This window comes from Mus musculus, chromosome 3 (genome assembly GCF_000001635.26).
Source record: "Mus musculus strain C57BL/6J chromosome 3, GRCm38.p6 C57BL/6J".
Lineage (NCBI taxonomy): Eukaryota > Metazoa > Chordata > Mammalia > Rodentia > Muridae > Mus > Mus musculus.
The window spans coordinates 28658210-28674340 of record NC_000069.6 but is presented as its reverse complement, the minus strand read 5'-3'; the positions used below and the strand labels follow the sequence as shown (position 1 = coordinate 28674340).

Here is a 16131-nt window from a genome sequence, read left to right as displayed (position 1 = left end):
GGGGTGCGGGGGAGGCAGGACACAGCACATATCCAAATGAAGATACATATTATGGAATTAGGCCCGTGACTCCAGCATTCAGGAAAGAGGCTGGGGTTGGAGATGAAGATGTGCTCATGCCATTGTATAGATGGTTTCTAAGGCTCAACATTGAAGAGATCACCTAGAAAAGGGATATCCAGCACCAGCTACTAGCACATGCCAGCAAACAGGGAAGTCCAAGGCACAGGGACTGTTTCAAGAAGCAGTTCTTCACTGTGTCAAAGATTGAAGAGTAGCAGCATGCAACCAAAGCTGGTTGCTGCACTGGGCAGGGAGGCAGTTAGTATTGCCCTTAGTTAAGTCACCATTCTGGGGATGAAAGACCGAGTTCAAATGTTTCTAAAGAAAGAAAGAAATGTAGTTAGTGAGTAGACACAGTTCCTCTGGGGTAGTTTTTCTTTGAAGGGAAGCAGACCAAATAGATGGAAATGAAATGGGGTACTAAGGCCTAGGGGAGGGTTCTAACACAGGACATGGGTGAAATCCTCCATAGAATGGGAGACATTAGTGATGCAAAAGGGAAGGGTTATGGGTGAAGCAATGGCCTTTGCTTGGAAAGGATGTATAAGACACAGGAGCCAATGGGAGCAATTTCCCACTATGGCTTTAGGAACTTTTATTGTCATTGATAATAAGTGTCACCAGAAAGATTTAAACAAAAAGAGAAGCCAGAGTATTTGTAGGTGTGTCTATAAATGAGTACTAAAATCATCAAGCATTCAGAAGGGTAGTGCTGGAAAAGGCAGGGGCCACGGGCTGAATTCATGAGCAACATGGAAGAGTGACTGAAGGGGACCAGCAACCTTCTTGGTGGATGAAAGAGAAGTGGCTATTAGGAAGAGGAAGGAGGGCTTGTGACCTGGAAATAGCAATGAGGAATTATTAAGTGTCTGCTCCTGTTAGCAGTTCATAACACATATTCCCTCTGTATGATATGCATGGGACATCTCAGGTTATGGATCTAGGCACTCTTCTGCTTAGAGCTTTCCAAAGTCTTCCCAACTTCAGATGAACATCTGTAGAAAGTACTCGAAGAACTGTGGTGTAAGTGAAGGAAAAAGCATACTTAAAAATAAAAGTTTCAGACTGGAAGATCTGCCGGCACAGCTATATCCAGTTTTGCCAGATTTTTGACCATTCAAAAAAATTTTTTTAAAACTAGAGGTTTTAAAAATGTAAGCAATCATAGGCACAGCAAAAGAATACTTTCCCCTTCTGGTATTATAGATTTGCCACCTCTCTACAGTTATATTAGTAGCATACAACAGCTAAAATGTCAAAATGGAAAGTCCCTTTAAAACATGCCGTTTAGGGTCCTCTCCATCCCCTCACTGCTGCTATCAGACATATGAACTTCTGACTTAGGGAAATACCTTAGGTCCCTTAAACAAACTACAGTAGGTACTGCTATGCTTTAACCTGGGAAAAAAGATATGCGAAGGGGCAACTGAGATGGGCATAGTTGCTAGGTCTGATGGTAGCCCATTGCTGGAATGAATACATGCCTTCCCATCAGCATTCATGAGCCCTTCGTTCCACAAAACAATTTGCTATCAATAAGAAATAGATCATCAAAACCAAACTCATGCAGAGTGAGCGAGTGGATGCAAAGTTGATTGCACACAGTCAGAAGTGGAGAAACACTCAGGGTATTTTTATTTCCAACTGTATTTTCTAGATTTCATCCGGGTGTTCAGTGGGATTTTGATGTGACTTAAAACAGTACACGCCTTATTCAGGGAGCTTTTGCTGAAACACACTTGTGGGGAGATCTTTGTTGGTCCGTATGGTGGGCCTTCATGGACTGGCATATGCCAGTGGAATAAAGTTCACAGCACAGGTCATGATCTTAGACTGTTTAATGCTGTGCAAATTGTTGAAGCTCACAACTGTCCATGGAGAAATTTCCAGAACAATGACACAGTATGGAAATAAAGACAACACTAGAAAATAGTAACCCAAGGTGTATGGGTTGTCAGCTGGGAAACTACAAACTGTGAAGCACTTCGACTCATTGTTTGGCTCTGGAAAAGAGATCATTCTATAGTCGACTGTGAGACTCATGGGAGGACAGTTCATTTTAGGGTCCCTATTACTGCTGTAGTGAACAAGACCAAATCCAATGGCATGTATGTGAAACTCCATCAGGTGAAAACTAAATAGACTTTAGAGGTTAAATTTTGTAATATAATTATGTAGTCTCAGGGAAAGCAAGTTCTTGACTTGTGACGTGGTTCATACATGTTCTTTGAGACATTTCGTTTTAAATTTTCAGGAATGACCTAAAAGGTAATCAATCATTTCCAACCGTTGAGAATGTCAGAACATAGCACCAGAAAGACTCTGGAGTATCTGGAGCCTGGTAGATATTCTCATGCTTTCCTGGAACACATTAAAGATCAAGTTTCCTCAACACCTAGATCTTCTTTTGTAACGATAATGCAGCACACTGTATACTGTAGAGCAGTCAGCACAAAGGCAGTGGCATCTATTCATGCAGACTTTCCAAGACGACAGACACAGAACACTGGCATGGTTTAGGAATACAGTGACGGGAACTTGGACACGCAGCGGCAAGGAAAGCAGTTTTTAAAGAGAACTTGATGGACTGTGAAGCCAGACTTTGGCCCTTCCTTGTCAATGGATGAAGCCCCCAAGGGCTCAGGCCTGAGTATCACACACCTCTTTTTACTGTACAGCACAAGAGGGATCAGAGACACAATCATCAATGCATCACGAGAGCAGACAGAAAAGTGTTAGACGTCTGTAGTGACAACCAGGAATTACAATGACTTTGAAAAATGTATGCTCGATGCAAGGTCTGTTCAGTGTGTATCCCGGAAAACAATGTAGTGTGGTAGTGTTAGAGACATGGAACCCAGTCCAAGGGGTCTTGGGAGAATTTGCCCTGACCTCAATGTATACTATTAAATAAACACAACAATAATAACGACAAAGTCTAGGTCTTGAAGTTTGTTTAAAATTCCCCAAGAAAAGCACTGAGCTTCATTTAACTAAGGCTTTCAGGTTCCATGTGGTGCCTAATATAAGTTGTTGTTTGTATGGTGTGGGATGGCTATGTATGATCTGAATGGAAATCGGTGTGGCGAAGATTCACAGTCCATCCATCTCTACCATTCACTGGATACAGGCATCCAAGCTACAACATATTAGCCAGCACTCATGAACGAAGGTCTCTTTCTAGGTTCCAGACCAATTCTGTGGCATGGGCATGCTCAGTGGGCTTGCTGGATAGTTAGCAATTTTGTGCATTGATAATGGGCAGGTCTACTAAAGCTTAATTGGGGTTTGCGGGTAGAAGCTATTCTGCTTTGTAGAAAAACAAAAACCTGGCTGATTTTTAGAAAAAAAAAAAAGTTTAAAGGTAAAGATCAAAACAGAAGACACTTTAAATTATAGTAGATAAATAGATCACACCCACCAGAAACAAACAAAAGAAAATCAACCCCAAATTTGGGATCTACATGAAGAATCACTAGGGCACCACTCTGATACTTTTTGCATGACCAAGGCCTCATGATGTCAGGATTGAGACCTGTCATAAATGCCAGAATATTTATTTCTGAGTATAACTGCTTCTAGGAATTCTATAAATGTATTTTAAGGAGCAGAGATTACTGGGGCCCTTTTCAATTTGGTTTGCTGTATGCTCAGTGCAAAATATTTGTACAAAAAAATATAAAAGGCATGGCTCAATGTTTAACGTCTGTGTTTTATTTTGTTGGCACCAGAAAAAGCTCATGTAATGTTATGTCACTGTACATACTGTAAACAAGACGGCATTAATATGTTTTCTTATGATTTTCTTGTTCCAATTAATCTAGATTTTAAAAAATACATTCACAAACTACCTTATGTTTAAACACAATGATTCCCTTTTATTTCTTAACTGTACCCAAAGTCCCACAATAAAAAATCATTTAAAGCTGTGTGTTTCAGATGTATCGCTTAGAAATAATGAAACGAAACAAAACATTAAAACAAAGATCAGTTTGCAACATAATTTAAGGAAGCCTCAGGTTCAAAACATCACAGCAGCAATATAAAGAGCTGGTGGCAATCGCATTTGGAGACAAGACCCAAATCTACATTATTTTTGTCCATATCAGCATCCAATTATGGTAGTTGCTAAATTCAACCCAGATCTATTGCTGAATTTGTCCCATGGAATTCATGAGGACAATGTTGTTTGGCAGCATAACCCCAGCAGTAAAAATGAGAACGGAAGGATTTCATTGCCTTTGAGAGCTAGAGGGACCATGACGGGCGCATCCTGGTGATCACTTGAAGACCACCCTGACTATATTTCTGTGTGTTACCTGCTTCAGATAACTGCAAACAATAATCACCTGTGGAGATTACAGATTTTCCCCTAGTCCAGAACTCAGAATAGTCCCCTTTCTCATCCCCTTTGGCCAACTACCAGATTAAAAAGGTGCCGTTTTCCTAATATAAGTTTCGTTCTCATTAATAGTACATCAGCTGCTCATTTCTTTAGGCAAAATCAGGAGAATCCCAGTTTTTGTCTTTCTTTTTTGATCCATTTACAGTAATTGTATTCTTTAAAAACAACCTGCATTAGGTTTTTGTCATTGGAGATTTTTTTTCCCCCTCCAATTTCTAAAGAACAATTTGGTCAACTACTGTTTTGAAAATATTCAATACAGCTGAGATTGCCAGGTGAGCTCTCTATATGTCTCCTGGAGATAACACTGCTGTGATGAACAGAGAAACAAAAACAAACAAAACGAGGTAGGTTAAAACAGGAAGCACAGCACAGATACCATTTCGCAACACCTGGATACCGTAGGCGGCCATGCTTATAGCTTTGAGGAAAATCCCAGTCAGTCACATAAAGGTTCAAATCATTCGAGTAAGGGTTTCTATAAGGACACAAGTCAACCTGAACTAAATACATACACATCTCTGCACAGATGTTGTTAACAGTATGTTGGAAAGTTTGGAGGAACATAACATGATTAGAGTCTTAGAATTTTGTCAAAGCCTTGCCTTTAGGTTCCCTAAAATCTGAGCTTTTGGTGCCTGCTGTGTGCGGCAGCCTTGCAAGTCTAGTTAGTCCCTCGACCCAGTAAGAACACAGGCAGCTCAGGAACATTTATTAGTAATTCTTCTCCATCACAGTTTTTCTGTTGAGAAAGTGGCACCCTTGGGAGGGTTTCCAGAGCATGGCTGTTATGTACCCCCAGCTCTGGGAAAGATCTCAACCAGTCACAGTCCTAACAAAGCCCAACTGAAGGGACCTCTTATCAAGGAGGCTTTGTGCCTTGAAGAAAGAACATGTGTGTATTTACATAGACATATTAGCTCATTTCTCAGAAGCTCCTTCTGGGTGACCCACCTGTCATCCCATCTTTTGCCCTGATCTGTTGCATAATAATTGAGGGACAGTCACATCCCAGAGTCCCTCCCCAGTCACAAGCCCACTCAACTCAATGGCATCGCTGTCCCATTCAACACCCTCCATTCCAGAAAGGGCCATATCAAAATATGGCCTGACAGACTCACAAGAGTGGTAGTTGATTTTATTAGGTTAAGGCTAATAGTTTAGCCATTTAAAATCTATTTCCCCAGAGAGGAGAAAACCAGCTATTTTGCTTCTCTTTCAAAAATTCATTAGCCAGTAGCAATTAAAAAAAAAAGATAAAATAAAACAAAACAAGACAAAACAAAAATAGCCTCTTGGGTTAGTGAAGGCAAGAAAATTCTTAAATTACCCCACTATGTGGTTATGGCCTTCAGTGCAGGGAGATAGGGTCCATTTATTGCGATGTTTCTCACTACTGGGAGTTGGAACTTTTACAACATACCATATACTTAAAGCTAGCAGGCAGACAGAATTTTAAAAAGACTATGTTCCCAGTATGCATTTCCCCCCATTCTTACAAAGTAAGGTGGTAAAGGGGGGAAAAAGTTAAAAAGTTCCAAACCAAAAAGAACTGAAAAGCCAGCATGAACACAGCTTAATCATAAGAGCACACAATATTTGTCTCTATCCCTAACTCCGAAGGGCACAAGGTCCATCTCTGTCCACAGACAATGCAGCATCCTCGGAATCGCTTGCCCAGCCATTCCCGCCACCTCTTTCTCTCCTTCTCAACCAGGCTGCAACACCAAAAAGGACTATATTGGGAGAGATGGAGGGAGAGGAAACGGAGAGAGCAGTATGTTCAACCAGGCCTTCTGATTCTGCCTCTAGACTGGCATACGTCCACATGAGTTATGTTCTTTTACATTAGAAATAACGCCATGAAGATAAGTGCCAAGTGCTCTTCTGTTACCAGTTCATCATGGAATTTCTGTTGAGGGTCATGAAAAACACTTGGCTACTTCCTCCAGATCGCACGGATGCAAAAAATACCTGTTTGAAATTAAAAACAAGTTAGTTCAACTTCATGGGTTTCTGTTTTCCCCCTTCTTTTTCTTCAACTGCCAGCCATTTTCTCTCACATGTCCTATCCTCACTGTGCATCGGCTCAGTGTCAATGGCCAGTGTTTACAGTGTTCTTTGGGTTAACACTTAGGCTCTCTGCTGATGCTAGCAGATCCCAGGCCAAGGGAGATAATGGTATTAATAAGCAGAAGCACAGTCCATTAGGTCTGAGCCAGTTCAATCATTTTATCAAAGGCCTGGGCGAAGTGAGCAGAATTTAGATGACTGCTTGCTTGAGCTGATTGTCAGTGAACCACTGCCCCAGGAAAATACTATATGGGGCTGTGCAATAGCCCTTCAGTAAGCCAGTGTCTGTGGTCTGAGGAATGAGTGTGTCACTAGTGAAAGTTTGTGCTACTTGGTGTCCATGGCTTCTTAAGAAGCTTGTGGAGTTGCTTGATATTTAGCTAAAGCTACAGGGGAAACTACAGCTACTCAGGGGTCAGGGAATAGAAACAGGGAGAAGAGTGGAGATCTGCTGAAAAGGTTGCTAGTTGTGAGCTCAGGGAGTAAACTAGAGGCACTAGCCCGAGAGGATGGGTTGGACCAGGCCTGCTGGGGTGGGTCACTGAGAACTACAGTATAGTGGTCAACACACAGAACATCTCATTTCTTAGGATCTAGGGACTGCAGAAGTGTTGGAGTCTCAATTGTTAAGACTGGTTTCTGGCATACTCTGATAAGACCCCTGGTAACTATCCTCGTCTTCCAGAGCTACTGCCCACTAGACCATACCAGGTCAGAAATAGTTAGCCAGGGTCAAAGAATCCAGATCCATATTACCAGGGTGGGATAAAGAGCAGTCTGGCCTCTGGGGAACTGGGGTGAATATAGAAATGTAAACAGTTCAACCCATCACGTTATTCTCTATGTGGACATGGTTGGTCGGGTGAACATAGTCTCAAAGGGTGGGCTCACAAATGTAGATTAGCTATTAAAGACTCCGGATTACTCTCCAGGGAGGGCAAGGCAGAGCATGACCACTTAAGTATACTCCTTTGAGGCGAGAGATCATGCTGGACAGACATGGTCACTTCCGTTGGAATGTAGCCCCCCCCCCCAACCCTTGTGACATGTCAGGAGACACATGGCTGAAATGAGACAGGACATGGCAGGAGTAGAGTTTGTGACTATGTTTCTTAGGAATGAGTGACATTGTTTAGAAGCTCATATTTCTACATGTCATATTTTCTACACTTAAAGGTGAATATAATATGAAAGCTAGGTCCCAACACTGTCTCTGTGAAAGGCCTAAAAGTGAAGGCATAAGGCTAACCCACTATGAGGTGACCAATGATGGGCTAGCTGCTCTAAGTGCATAGGAGAGTCTACAATGGTTGTCAAGTCACTGGAAGGCCCTCAGGCCACAAAAGTCACCAAGAGTTTACAAGAAAGTAAGAGATGTTTTATGCTGGTTTGGATGCATGAGTCATAGATTCTGAATGTTCACATGAATCAAACCAAGTAATGCCACTTCATTGTCATTGATCATTGAACACAGATGTGACTTGAGTCAGTATAAAGGAAAATGAAGGTTTCACAGGTACCTGGTGGTCTCTTAAAATGCAAACACTAAAGCAAAGTTGAAACGGATTTACCTTATCATTTCTTTCACATAGAAACTTTAACCTTTGAGCTCGTTTATGCATAAACACTCCATCCAAATGTCCTGTTTCCACTGACCGGATCTCAATAGCTTTCTCGCCCCAGCCCATTATCTGATTGGAATGAATGTAGGCTGTCAAAAGGAATTTCCAAAACTGCATTAAAAACATTAGATGGGCAACAACTCACAGCATTTGTTTACATCTTAACCACAAAAAGGACAAAGGACTTGAGATTAAACAGACAAAGAGAGTCTTACAAGTGTCAGTCACAGACTTTTTTTTTTTTTTTTGGTGAACTCAAATGGTTGTTTCCCATTTCTTGCCCTTCGTTTCATTTGGGGCGTGTAACTGCTGAAGGAGATAAGGAATGGTTAACCTACCCACAGATGTGGGCATTTCTCCCCATTGGAGCACCACATCCTTAGTGATCCGGCCGTAGGTGTTCACGTACACCCCTTCATCCTCATAGCAGACAAGCATCTCCATTCCATCTGTTTTAGGCAAGATGACGATAGCATGAGGAGTGATATTGCCCTGAATCTAGAAGACAAAGAGAGGCCAGGGATTACTCTGCTTTAAAACAAGACAACCAGCTTGTCATGGTAGTACATGCCTTTGACCCCAACACTCAAGGAGGCAGAGGCAGAGGCAGGCAGATCTCTGTGAGTTGGAGGCCAGCCTGATCTACAAATGGAGTCTAAGACAGCCAGGGTTCTATTATACAGAGAATTCCTGTCTCAGAAAAAAAATCACACAAAACAAAACAAGACACTAAGACAACCTCTTGACTTTTATCTTTAAAAATTACAAATGAAATTTTGTGTTACTTTCACTGTAGAGAATGAAATCTACTTTAATTTAATCTCTGCTCTTGTCAAAGGCACCAGGTAAACACAAACACAGTTACTTTATCACGAATCCGATGGTTCTTAAGGACAGTGACATTGGGTGCATGGAGAACCTAGAGCACCAATCTTTGGACAATGTGCATACATCATTTCTAGGCCTTAGAGAAGTTCTTTATAGAAAGCTTGGTTGCAGATGAGGGAACTACATCTCAGGGTTATATAACTTGAGGATTGGTGATAGAAGCAGGCTCTGAGCACATGTTTCTAAGATTGGAATTCCTAGCTTCCCACTAGAAAGACTGCTTCCATATATGGTCTACAAGGAGGCCATTCATACATCACTCAGAAAATTCACCTGGGAGCTCCAATACCAGAATGATTCCATTAGAGAAAAGTAATAGACCTTACTACTGGTCACACTGCTAACATAGCAGATTGACTGGTTCTATGAAAAGGGAGGTACTACTTCTCCTCCTGGTTGAAACTGTCACATTATTCTAATATGTGATTGCCACATAGGGCCTTAGGGGTTTAAAGACAATCAGTGGTCACCCAGCATCTCCGCTATGATGTAGACATGCAAGTAAAAAGCTATCAAATGCAGTGTGGATGACAACCGGATGTGTGTAAATGCATCCAAACAGCATGCTTAAGGACTGGGCTTCTTTAATGTCTCAAAATGCCAATCAGTCATGGAGTGGCTTCAGAATATCCTGAGTTTGTTAACCTTGGGATTATATTCATGAAACATAGCTTACTAGTTGACATATGTAGATCCACCTGGCATTTCTTTCAAAGGTAATGTTTCATGCAATGTGTCAGTATAGCAAATTGAGTATCATATTGTTAATAAGAAGTTGAATATGTTAGGCCTTGAGCCAATTAAATGATCATAGCATAGGTAGTTGGAGCTCCATCTTACAGCTGAGAAAGTTGAGGGTTGGAGAAGTCACTCAGCATGTCTACTAATAGAAGAAAAGAGATTTTCTCCAAGAATTTAGTGTCTGGCCATTGTATTTCTCTAGCATAGAGAATAAATCAAACTTCTTTCAAAAATTGAAACAGGAACTCAGTTATGGTATAACATATGCATATGAAGTCCAAAAAGATAATACCTGCTAAATAATTTAATATTTGTGCTACTTAGTTTGAGGATGCATTAACACTTGAGGAACATTCTGTCTATTCAGAGATACCCGAAGTTTAGCAACTTTCATAGATTAGCACAATTTCAAATAAAAATAGGCACAAGCCAATCTCTGTACATGCAGGGGCCAAGAGACAGTAGATTCCTCAAACTTACATGGGATGGTATATAGATATCGTAGGAGTTTCCAGAATCAACATCAATTACATGGAAACCAGTGTGTGAGCCAAATATGACCTTTAACCTTTGACCTTCTTCTACTGTGAGGTCAACGAGCAGAGGCTTATGCTGAAGATCTGCAAAAGACTTTAAAAATTACCTCATTAGTATCCATACCATTTGATGAGGTTGTCTTATCCCTAAGAGTTTCACTTGGCCACTGTCTGAAGGAAAAGTGGCTTTCTTCAGTTGAAAAGCTAGGCAAAAGTCACTTTCAGGTCTCTTCACGTCTGACTCCAGAAGGAAAGCTGTTCTGCTCATCCTCTATTCCCCAATTTCCTTTTCTTATCTTTCACAGTAAAAACAGCTTACGGCTGTCAGTTTTGACAGTGTCAAAATCGTGAGTTAAAAGCCTGGGGTCTGGATGCTGCTGCTCTTCCTGTGTATTTCTGATCTTTGTTCTCTAGAGAGTGTGCAGTGATTTCCACCCCCCCCAAGCCCCCACCATGTGGTAACCATGGTCAGCTAGGGTTGCCACCTCCCAAACAGATTGGGGACAGTGCTGTGTTGAATCAATTGGAGATTAATGGGAGTGCATGGGATTTGGTTTTCCTTCCTTGATTGTCAATTTTTCTAAACTTCATACACATTTTGAGGGATAGGTTTGGGCAATAAGAAAAGGAGATGTGGAAGTCACAGCATACTACTCATAACTTATAAATAATAGTCCTCATCTCCAAGGATTTAACTGCAAAGGAAAAGAAGACAGCTCTGGCCAAGTTTACCACAGTTCTGCTTGATTGGATTCAGGGCTGAAGCTCCTGAGCTATGAAGTGTTCCTGCTTGTCTACATTTGTCAAGATCCTGTACTTTTATCAGTTCCTGCGCTCTAGGAGAAGACTCAAGAAACCACAACTGCCCTTAAACACTGCTCTCTCCCCATCTCGTATAGATATTGTCACGGCACAGGAAGTCAATGCCTTTTGTCCTTGTCTTAGGGGATGGTTCTACCTCTGGTCTATGACACTCTTTCCTACTCAAGCCCTTGCCTCCGTGCTTGCTCTTCCAGGTAAGGTCTGATCTGTTGAGGGGAACATTTTGTTGTTGCTGTTGTCTCATGGGCTTTGGCTAGGACCTGGAGAGCAGATGTCAGGATGGGAAGGGGATCTTGATTGAAAAGCTTTTCTGGAGAAAGATTTTGGCAGCAAAGTGTTGTTCCCCCACCCCCACCCCCATTAGCTTTGGGAGTCAGCTTTTTGTTGCCATTATAAACATAATGTAATAAAAAAATGTCTTTCCATAAAGTGTGCCTGTGGAGGAGAGCCCATTTCTGTTGATGAGTCTGTCATCCAAAGCATGCCCCAAATGGGTCATCGGAACTAAAAGAACAAGATGGGAGTGGAGTGGTTCATTCTCTAAGGGGTTTGCCAGAATCCCATGGCAGATTTGGCTTTCACATAGCACAGGTATCATGGATGAATAAAGATCCAAAAGTCAGTTATAGTTATATAGGTAGGGAAAGCAAGTGAAAAATAGAAAGAAAATGGGAAATAAAATTCACAGTGGATATGGCTAGGCTATGTGACTCTGATTACATTGGTGTGATTCAAAGTAATGCTTGTTTTCTGGCAGTTGGGGCTCGTTTTTTATAATATGGGGTCAATAGAACAAAGCACATCACCATCCCACTCTGCCTGAACCTATGAATAGCCAACCTATCTGTGATGTGTATAGACCAAGGCAATGCAAACAAACACAAAGGCAATCAGGATCAAAATCCAGAGGAATGATGTCTTTTCCATGACTGACTGCCTTCAGCATTTAATTCAGAGATAGCTTCATGAAATAGGGATAAACAAAAATCTGCTGAGCCTTAGAAAGTTTATTCAAAAATGTTTGTGATGGTTAGCAGATCTGGACCCCAGTGGCACTATAGATCTGCCTTTTCCAGACAAAACATCAGACAACACTTGACTTAAAGTAGCCTTACAACAGAGACTGTTGTGTAATGTTGTGTTTGGTACCTTTCCTGCTACCCATTTCAAACTAAATTCCTCTTGAAGTCAACAGTTCATAGACCCCCCCAGTGGAAGAGGACAATCAGATTTTAATGTGATGAGCTTGGTAGCATTTTTAATACTTACGTCTTTTGAGATAATAAATTTAAGCATTGTTTATTTTAAATAATATTCTCTATATAATAAAACTGATATTGGCTTATGTGGAAAACAGAACTCTGGCAAAAACTGAAAATTAAACACCCAACATCCACACTTACCTTAAATGCCATGAACTTATGGTAAGGTTTAGGGGCCCACGCATATATCTCTACTGCATTCTTTAAGGCAATCACCAGGAACTTGATTCTTTCATATTTAACTAAAATGGAAAAGAACAGTAAGATTTAGAAACCATGTCAATTTAGCCAAGATGTTTTTTAATTAATGATATTAATGAATGTAGGTGCCTGTCTATAGGTATTCATAGTTGAGGGCATCGTTCTTGGAATAGATTACTATTGTTTTATATTTTGGTTTTGTTTTTGCATACAAATTTAACTGACTTTAGTGTACCTGGTTAATATAATACTAGAATTTTTTTAGGTTTATATTAAAGGACTTTTGTCTTTAAAGGATATTCACTCTGATAAGGACCTACATCATCTTTGTTTTAAATTTTTTATTGGCTATTTTATTTATTTACATTTCAAATGTTATCCCCTTTTCCAGTTTCCCCTCTGGAAACTCCCTACTCTTCCCCCTCCCCGTGCTTCTATGAGGGTGTTCCCCCACCCACCCATCCACTCCTGCCTCCCCACTCTGGCATTCCCCTACTCTGGGACATTGAGCCTTCACAGGACCAAGGGGTTCTTCTCCCATTGATGTCAACAAGGCCATCCTCTGCTATATATTTAGCTGGAGCCATGGGTTCCTCCATGTATACTCTTTCATGGTTTAGGCCCTGGGAGCTCTGGGGGCTCTGGTTGGTTGATATTGTTGTTCCTCCTATGGGGTTGCAAACCCCTTCAGCTCCTTTACTCCTTTCTCCAACTCCTCCATTGGGAACCCTGTGCTCAGTCCAATGATTGGCTGAGAGCATGTCTCTGTATTTGTCAGGCTCTGGCAGAGCCTCTCAGGAGACAGCTATATCAGGCTACTGTCAGCAAGCAGTTCTTGGCATCCACAATAGTGTCTGGGTTTGGTTTCTGAATATGGGATGGATCACCAGGTGGGGCAGTCTCTGGATGACCTTTCCTTCAGTCTCTGCTCCACACTTTGCCTCCGTATTTCCTCCTGTGAGGTTTTTGTTCCCCCTTCTAAGGACCGAAACATTCATACTTTGGTCTTCCTTTTTCTTGAACTTCATGTGGTCTGTGAATTGTATCTTGGTTATTTCAAGCTTTTGGGCTAATATCCACTTATCAGTGAGTGCATACCATGTGTGTTCTTTTGTAACTGGGTTACCTCACTCAGGATGATATACTTTCTAGGTCCATCCTTTTGCTTAAGAACTTCATAAAATCATTGTTTTTAATAGCTGAGTAGTACTCCATTGTGCAAATTTACCACATTTTTCTGTATCCATTCCTCTGTTGATAGACATCTGGGTTCTTTCCAGTTTCTGGCTATTATAAATAAGTCTGCTATGAACAGAGTGGAATGTGTCCTAGTTCCAGATACACTGACACTAATAGAAGAGAAAGTGGGGGAAGAGCCTTGAACACATAGGGACAGGGGAACATCTCCTGAACAGAACACCAATGGTTTATCCTCTAAGATGAACAATAGACAAATGGGACCTCATAAAATTGCAAAGCTTCTGTAAGGCAAAGGACACTGTCAATAAGACAAAAAGGCCACCAACAGATTGGGAAAAGATCTTTACCAATCCTACATCCGATAGAGGGCTAATATCCAATAAATACAAAAACTCAAGAACTTAGACTCCAGAAAACCAAATAACCTATTAAAACTGGGGTACAGAGCTAAACAAAGAATTTTCAACTGAAGAATACCGAATGGCTGAGAAGCACCTAAAAAATGTTCAACATCCTTAATCATCAGGGAAATACAAATCAAAACAACCCTGGGATTCCACCTCACACCAGTCAGAATGCCTAAGATCAAAAATTCAGGTGACAGCAGATGCTGGCTAGGATGTGGAGAAAGAGGAACACTCCTCCATTATTGGTGGGATTACAAGCTGGTATAACTACTCTGGAAATCTGTTTGGTGGTTCCTCAGAAAATTGGACATAGTACTACCGGAGGATCCAGCAATACCTCTCCTGGGCATATATCCAGAAGATGTTCCAACTGGTAATAAGGACACATGCTCCACTATGTTCATAGCAGCCTTATTTATAATAGCCAGAAGCTGGAAAGAACCCAGATGTCCCTCAACAGAGGAATGGATACAGAAAATGTGGTACATTTACACAATGGAGTACTACTAAGCTATTAAAAACAATGAATTTATGAAATTCTTGGACAAATGGATGTATCTGGAGGATATCATCCTTAGTGAGGTAACCCAATTACAAAAGAACACACATGATATGCACTCACTGATAAGTGGAAATTAGCCCAGAAGCCCAGAATACCCAAGATACAATTTGCAAAACACATGAAATTCAAGAAGAAGGAAGAGAAAAGTGTGGATACTTTGTTCCTTCTTAGAAGGGGGAACAAAATACCCATGGAAGGAGTTACAGAGCAGATACTGAAGTAATGACCATCCAGAGACTGCCTCACTTGGGGATCCATCCTATAAACAACCACCAAACCCAGACACTATTGCAGATGCCAACAAGAGCTTGCTGTCAGGAGCCTGATAAAGCTTTCTCCTAGGAGGCTCTGCCAGTGCCTGACAAATACAGAAGTGGATGCTCACAGCCATCCATTGGACTGAGCACAGGGTTCCCAATGAAGGAGAAAGTACTGAAGGAGCTGAAGGGGTTTGCAGCCCAATAGGAGGAACATCAATATGAACTAACCAGTACCCCCAGAGCTCCTTGGGACTAAACCACTAACCAAAGAAAACACATGGTGGGACTCATGGCTCTAGGTGCATATGTAGCAGAGGATGGCCTAGTCTGTCCTCAATGGGAGGAGAGGTCCTTGGCCCTGTGAAAGTTCTATGCCTCAGTATAGGGAATGCCAGGACCAGAAATGGGAGTGGGTGGGTTGGTGAGCAGGGGAGAGGATAGGGGATTTTCAGAGGGGAAACTAGGAGAGGGGATAACATTTAAAATGTGAATAAAGAAAATATATAACTTTTAAAAAGGTGGGAAAAAAGAAAACAAAAAGCAAAAAAAGAAAAGAAAGGAAAGGAAAGGAAAAGAAAAGAAGAGGGAAGAAAAGAGAAGAGAAGAGAAGAGAAGAGAAGAGAAGAGAAGAGAAGAGAAGAGAAGAGCAAATAATTCTGACTCTCAAACCAAAGCAGCAGTGGGGCCCGAATGCCACTGGATTGCTATGGAAAACATACTCCCCCATGTGGTCTGGCTGTGAGTAGTGCTGTGCCCATGCAACATCCCTTCCTCCCTTGGTCAAGCTCTGCTGAGCTGGTTTCAGTGCCTGTAGTGCACTGTACTCTCTGCTGGGAAGCAGTGCAGACTGGGCTGTGAAGATGCATTTTACAGGCACTGTGTGTTTGTGGACCTTGTTTCTAGCCCCCCATCATTCCTTTATGTTTCTAAATCAGTGCATATAAGTAAGCCCATTGTGTTATAAAGATTAGAAAGGCTCCTTAGGGCACAAAACACAAAGGGCTCATCATTTATGCGTGGAGATGCAGCTTTCTCCATGGAATCTTCTAGCCACTCATCACTGTTTCCTAATGTCAAGACGTCTAAGAT

The 16131-nt window shown here is 41.4% G+C and overlaps 1 protein-coding gene across 11 annotated transcripts in view; it reads right to left on the bottom strand.

The window, feature by feature from the left end:
- Nucleotides 1-3755: 3755 nt before the first annotated feature.
- The window catches only part of Tnik (TRAF2 and NCK interacting kinase), a 408685-nt gene continuing 396309 nt past the window's right edge, over nt 3756-16131 (bottom strand). For 5 of the 11 annotated variants that reach the window (XM_006535519.3, XM_006535521.3, NM_026910.1 and 2 more), the window contains 5 exons: nt 12554-12654; nt 10273-10422; nt 8502-8661; nt 8113-8252; nt 3756-6442 (listed from right to left, as the gene is read on the bottom strand). In XM_006535519.3, the coding sequence (XP_006535582.1) occupies nt 6359-6442; nt 8113-8252; nt 8502-8661; nt 10273-10422; nt 12554-12654 (635 nt within the window). In that variant the 3' untranslated portion in view covers nt 3756-6358. Of the gene's footprint in view, nt 8253-8501; nt 8662-10272; nt 10423-12553; nt 12655-16131 lie in introns of all 11 variants that reach the window. The other 6 variants (XM_006535517.3, XM_006535518.3, XM_006535520.3 and 3 more) reach the window with 2 other exon arrangements.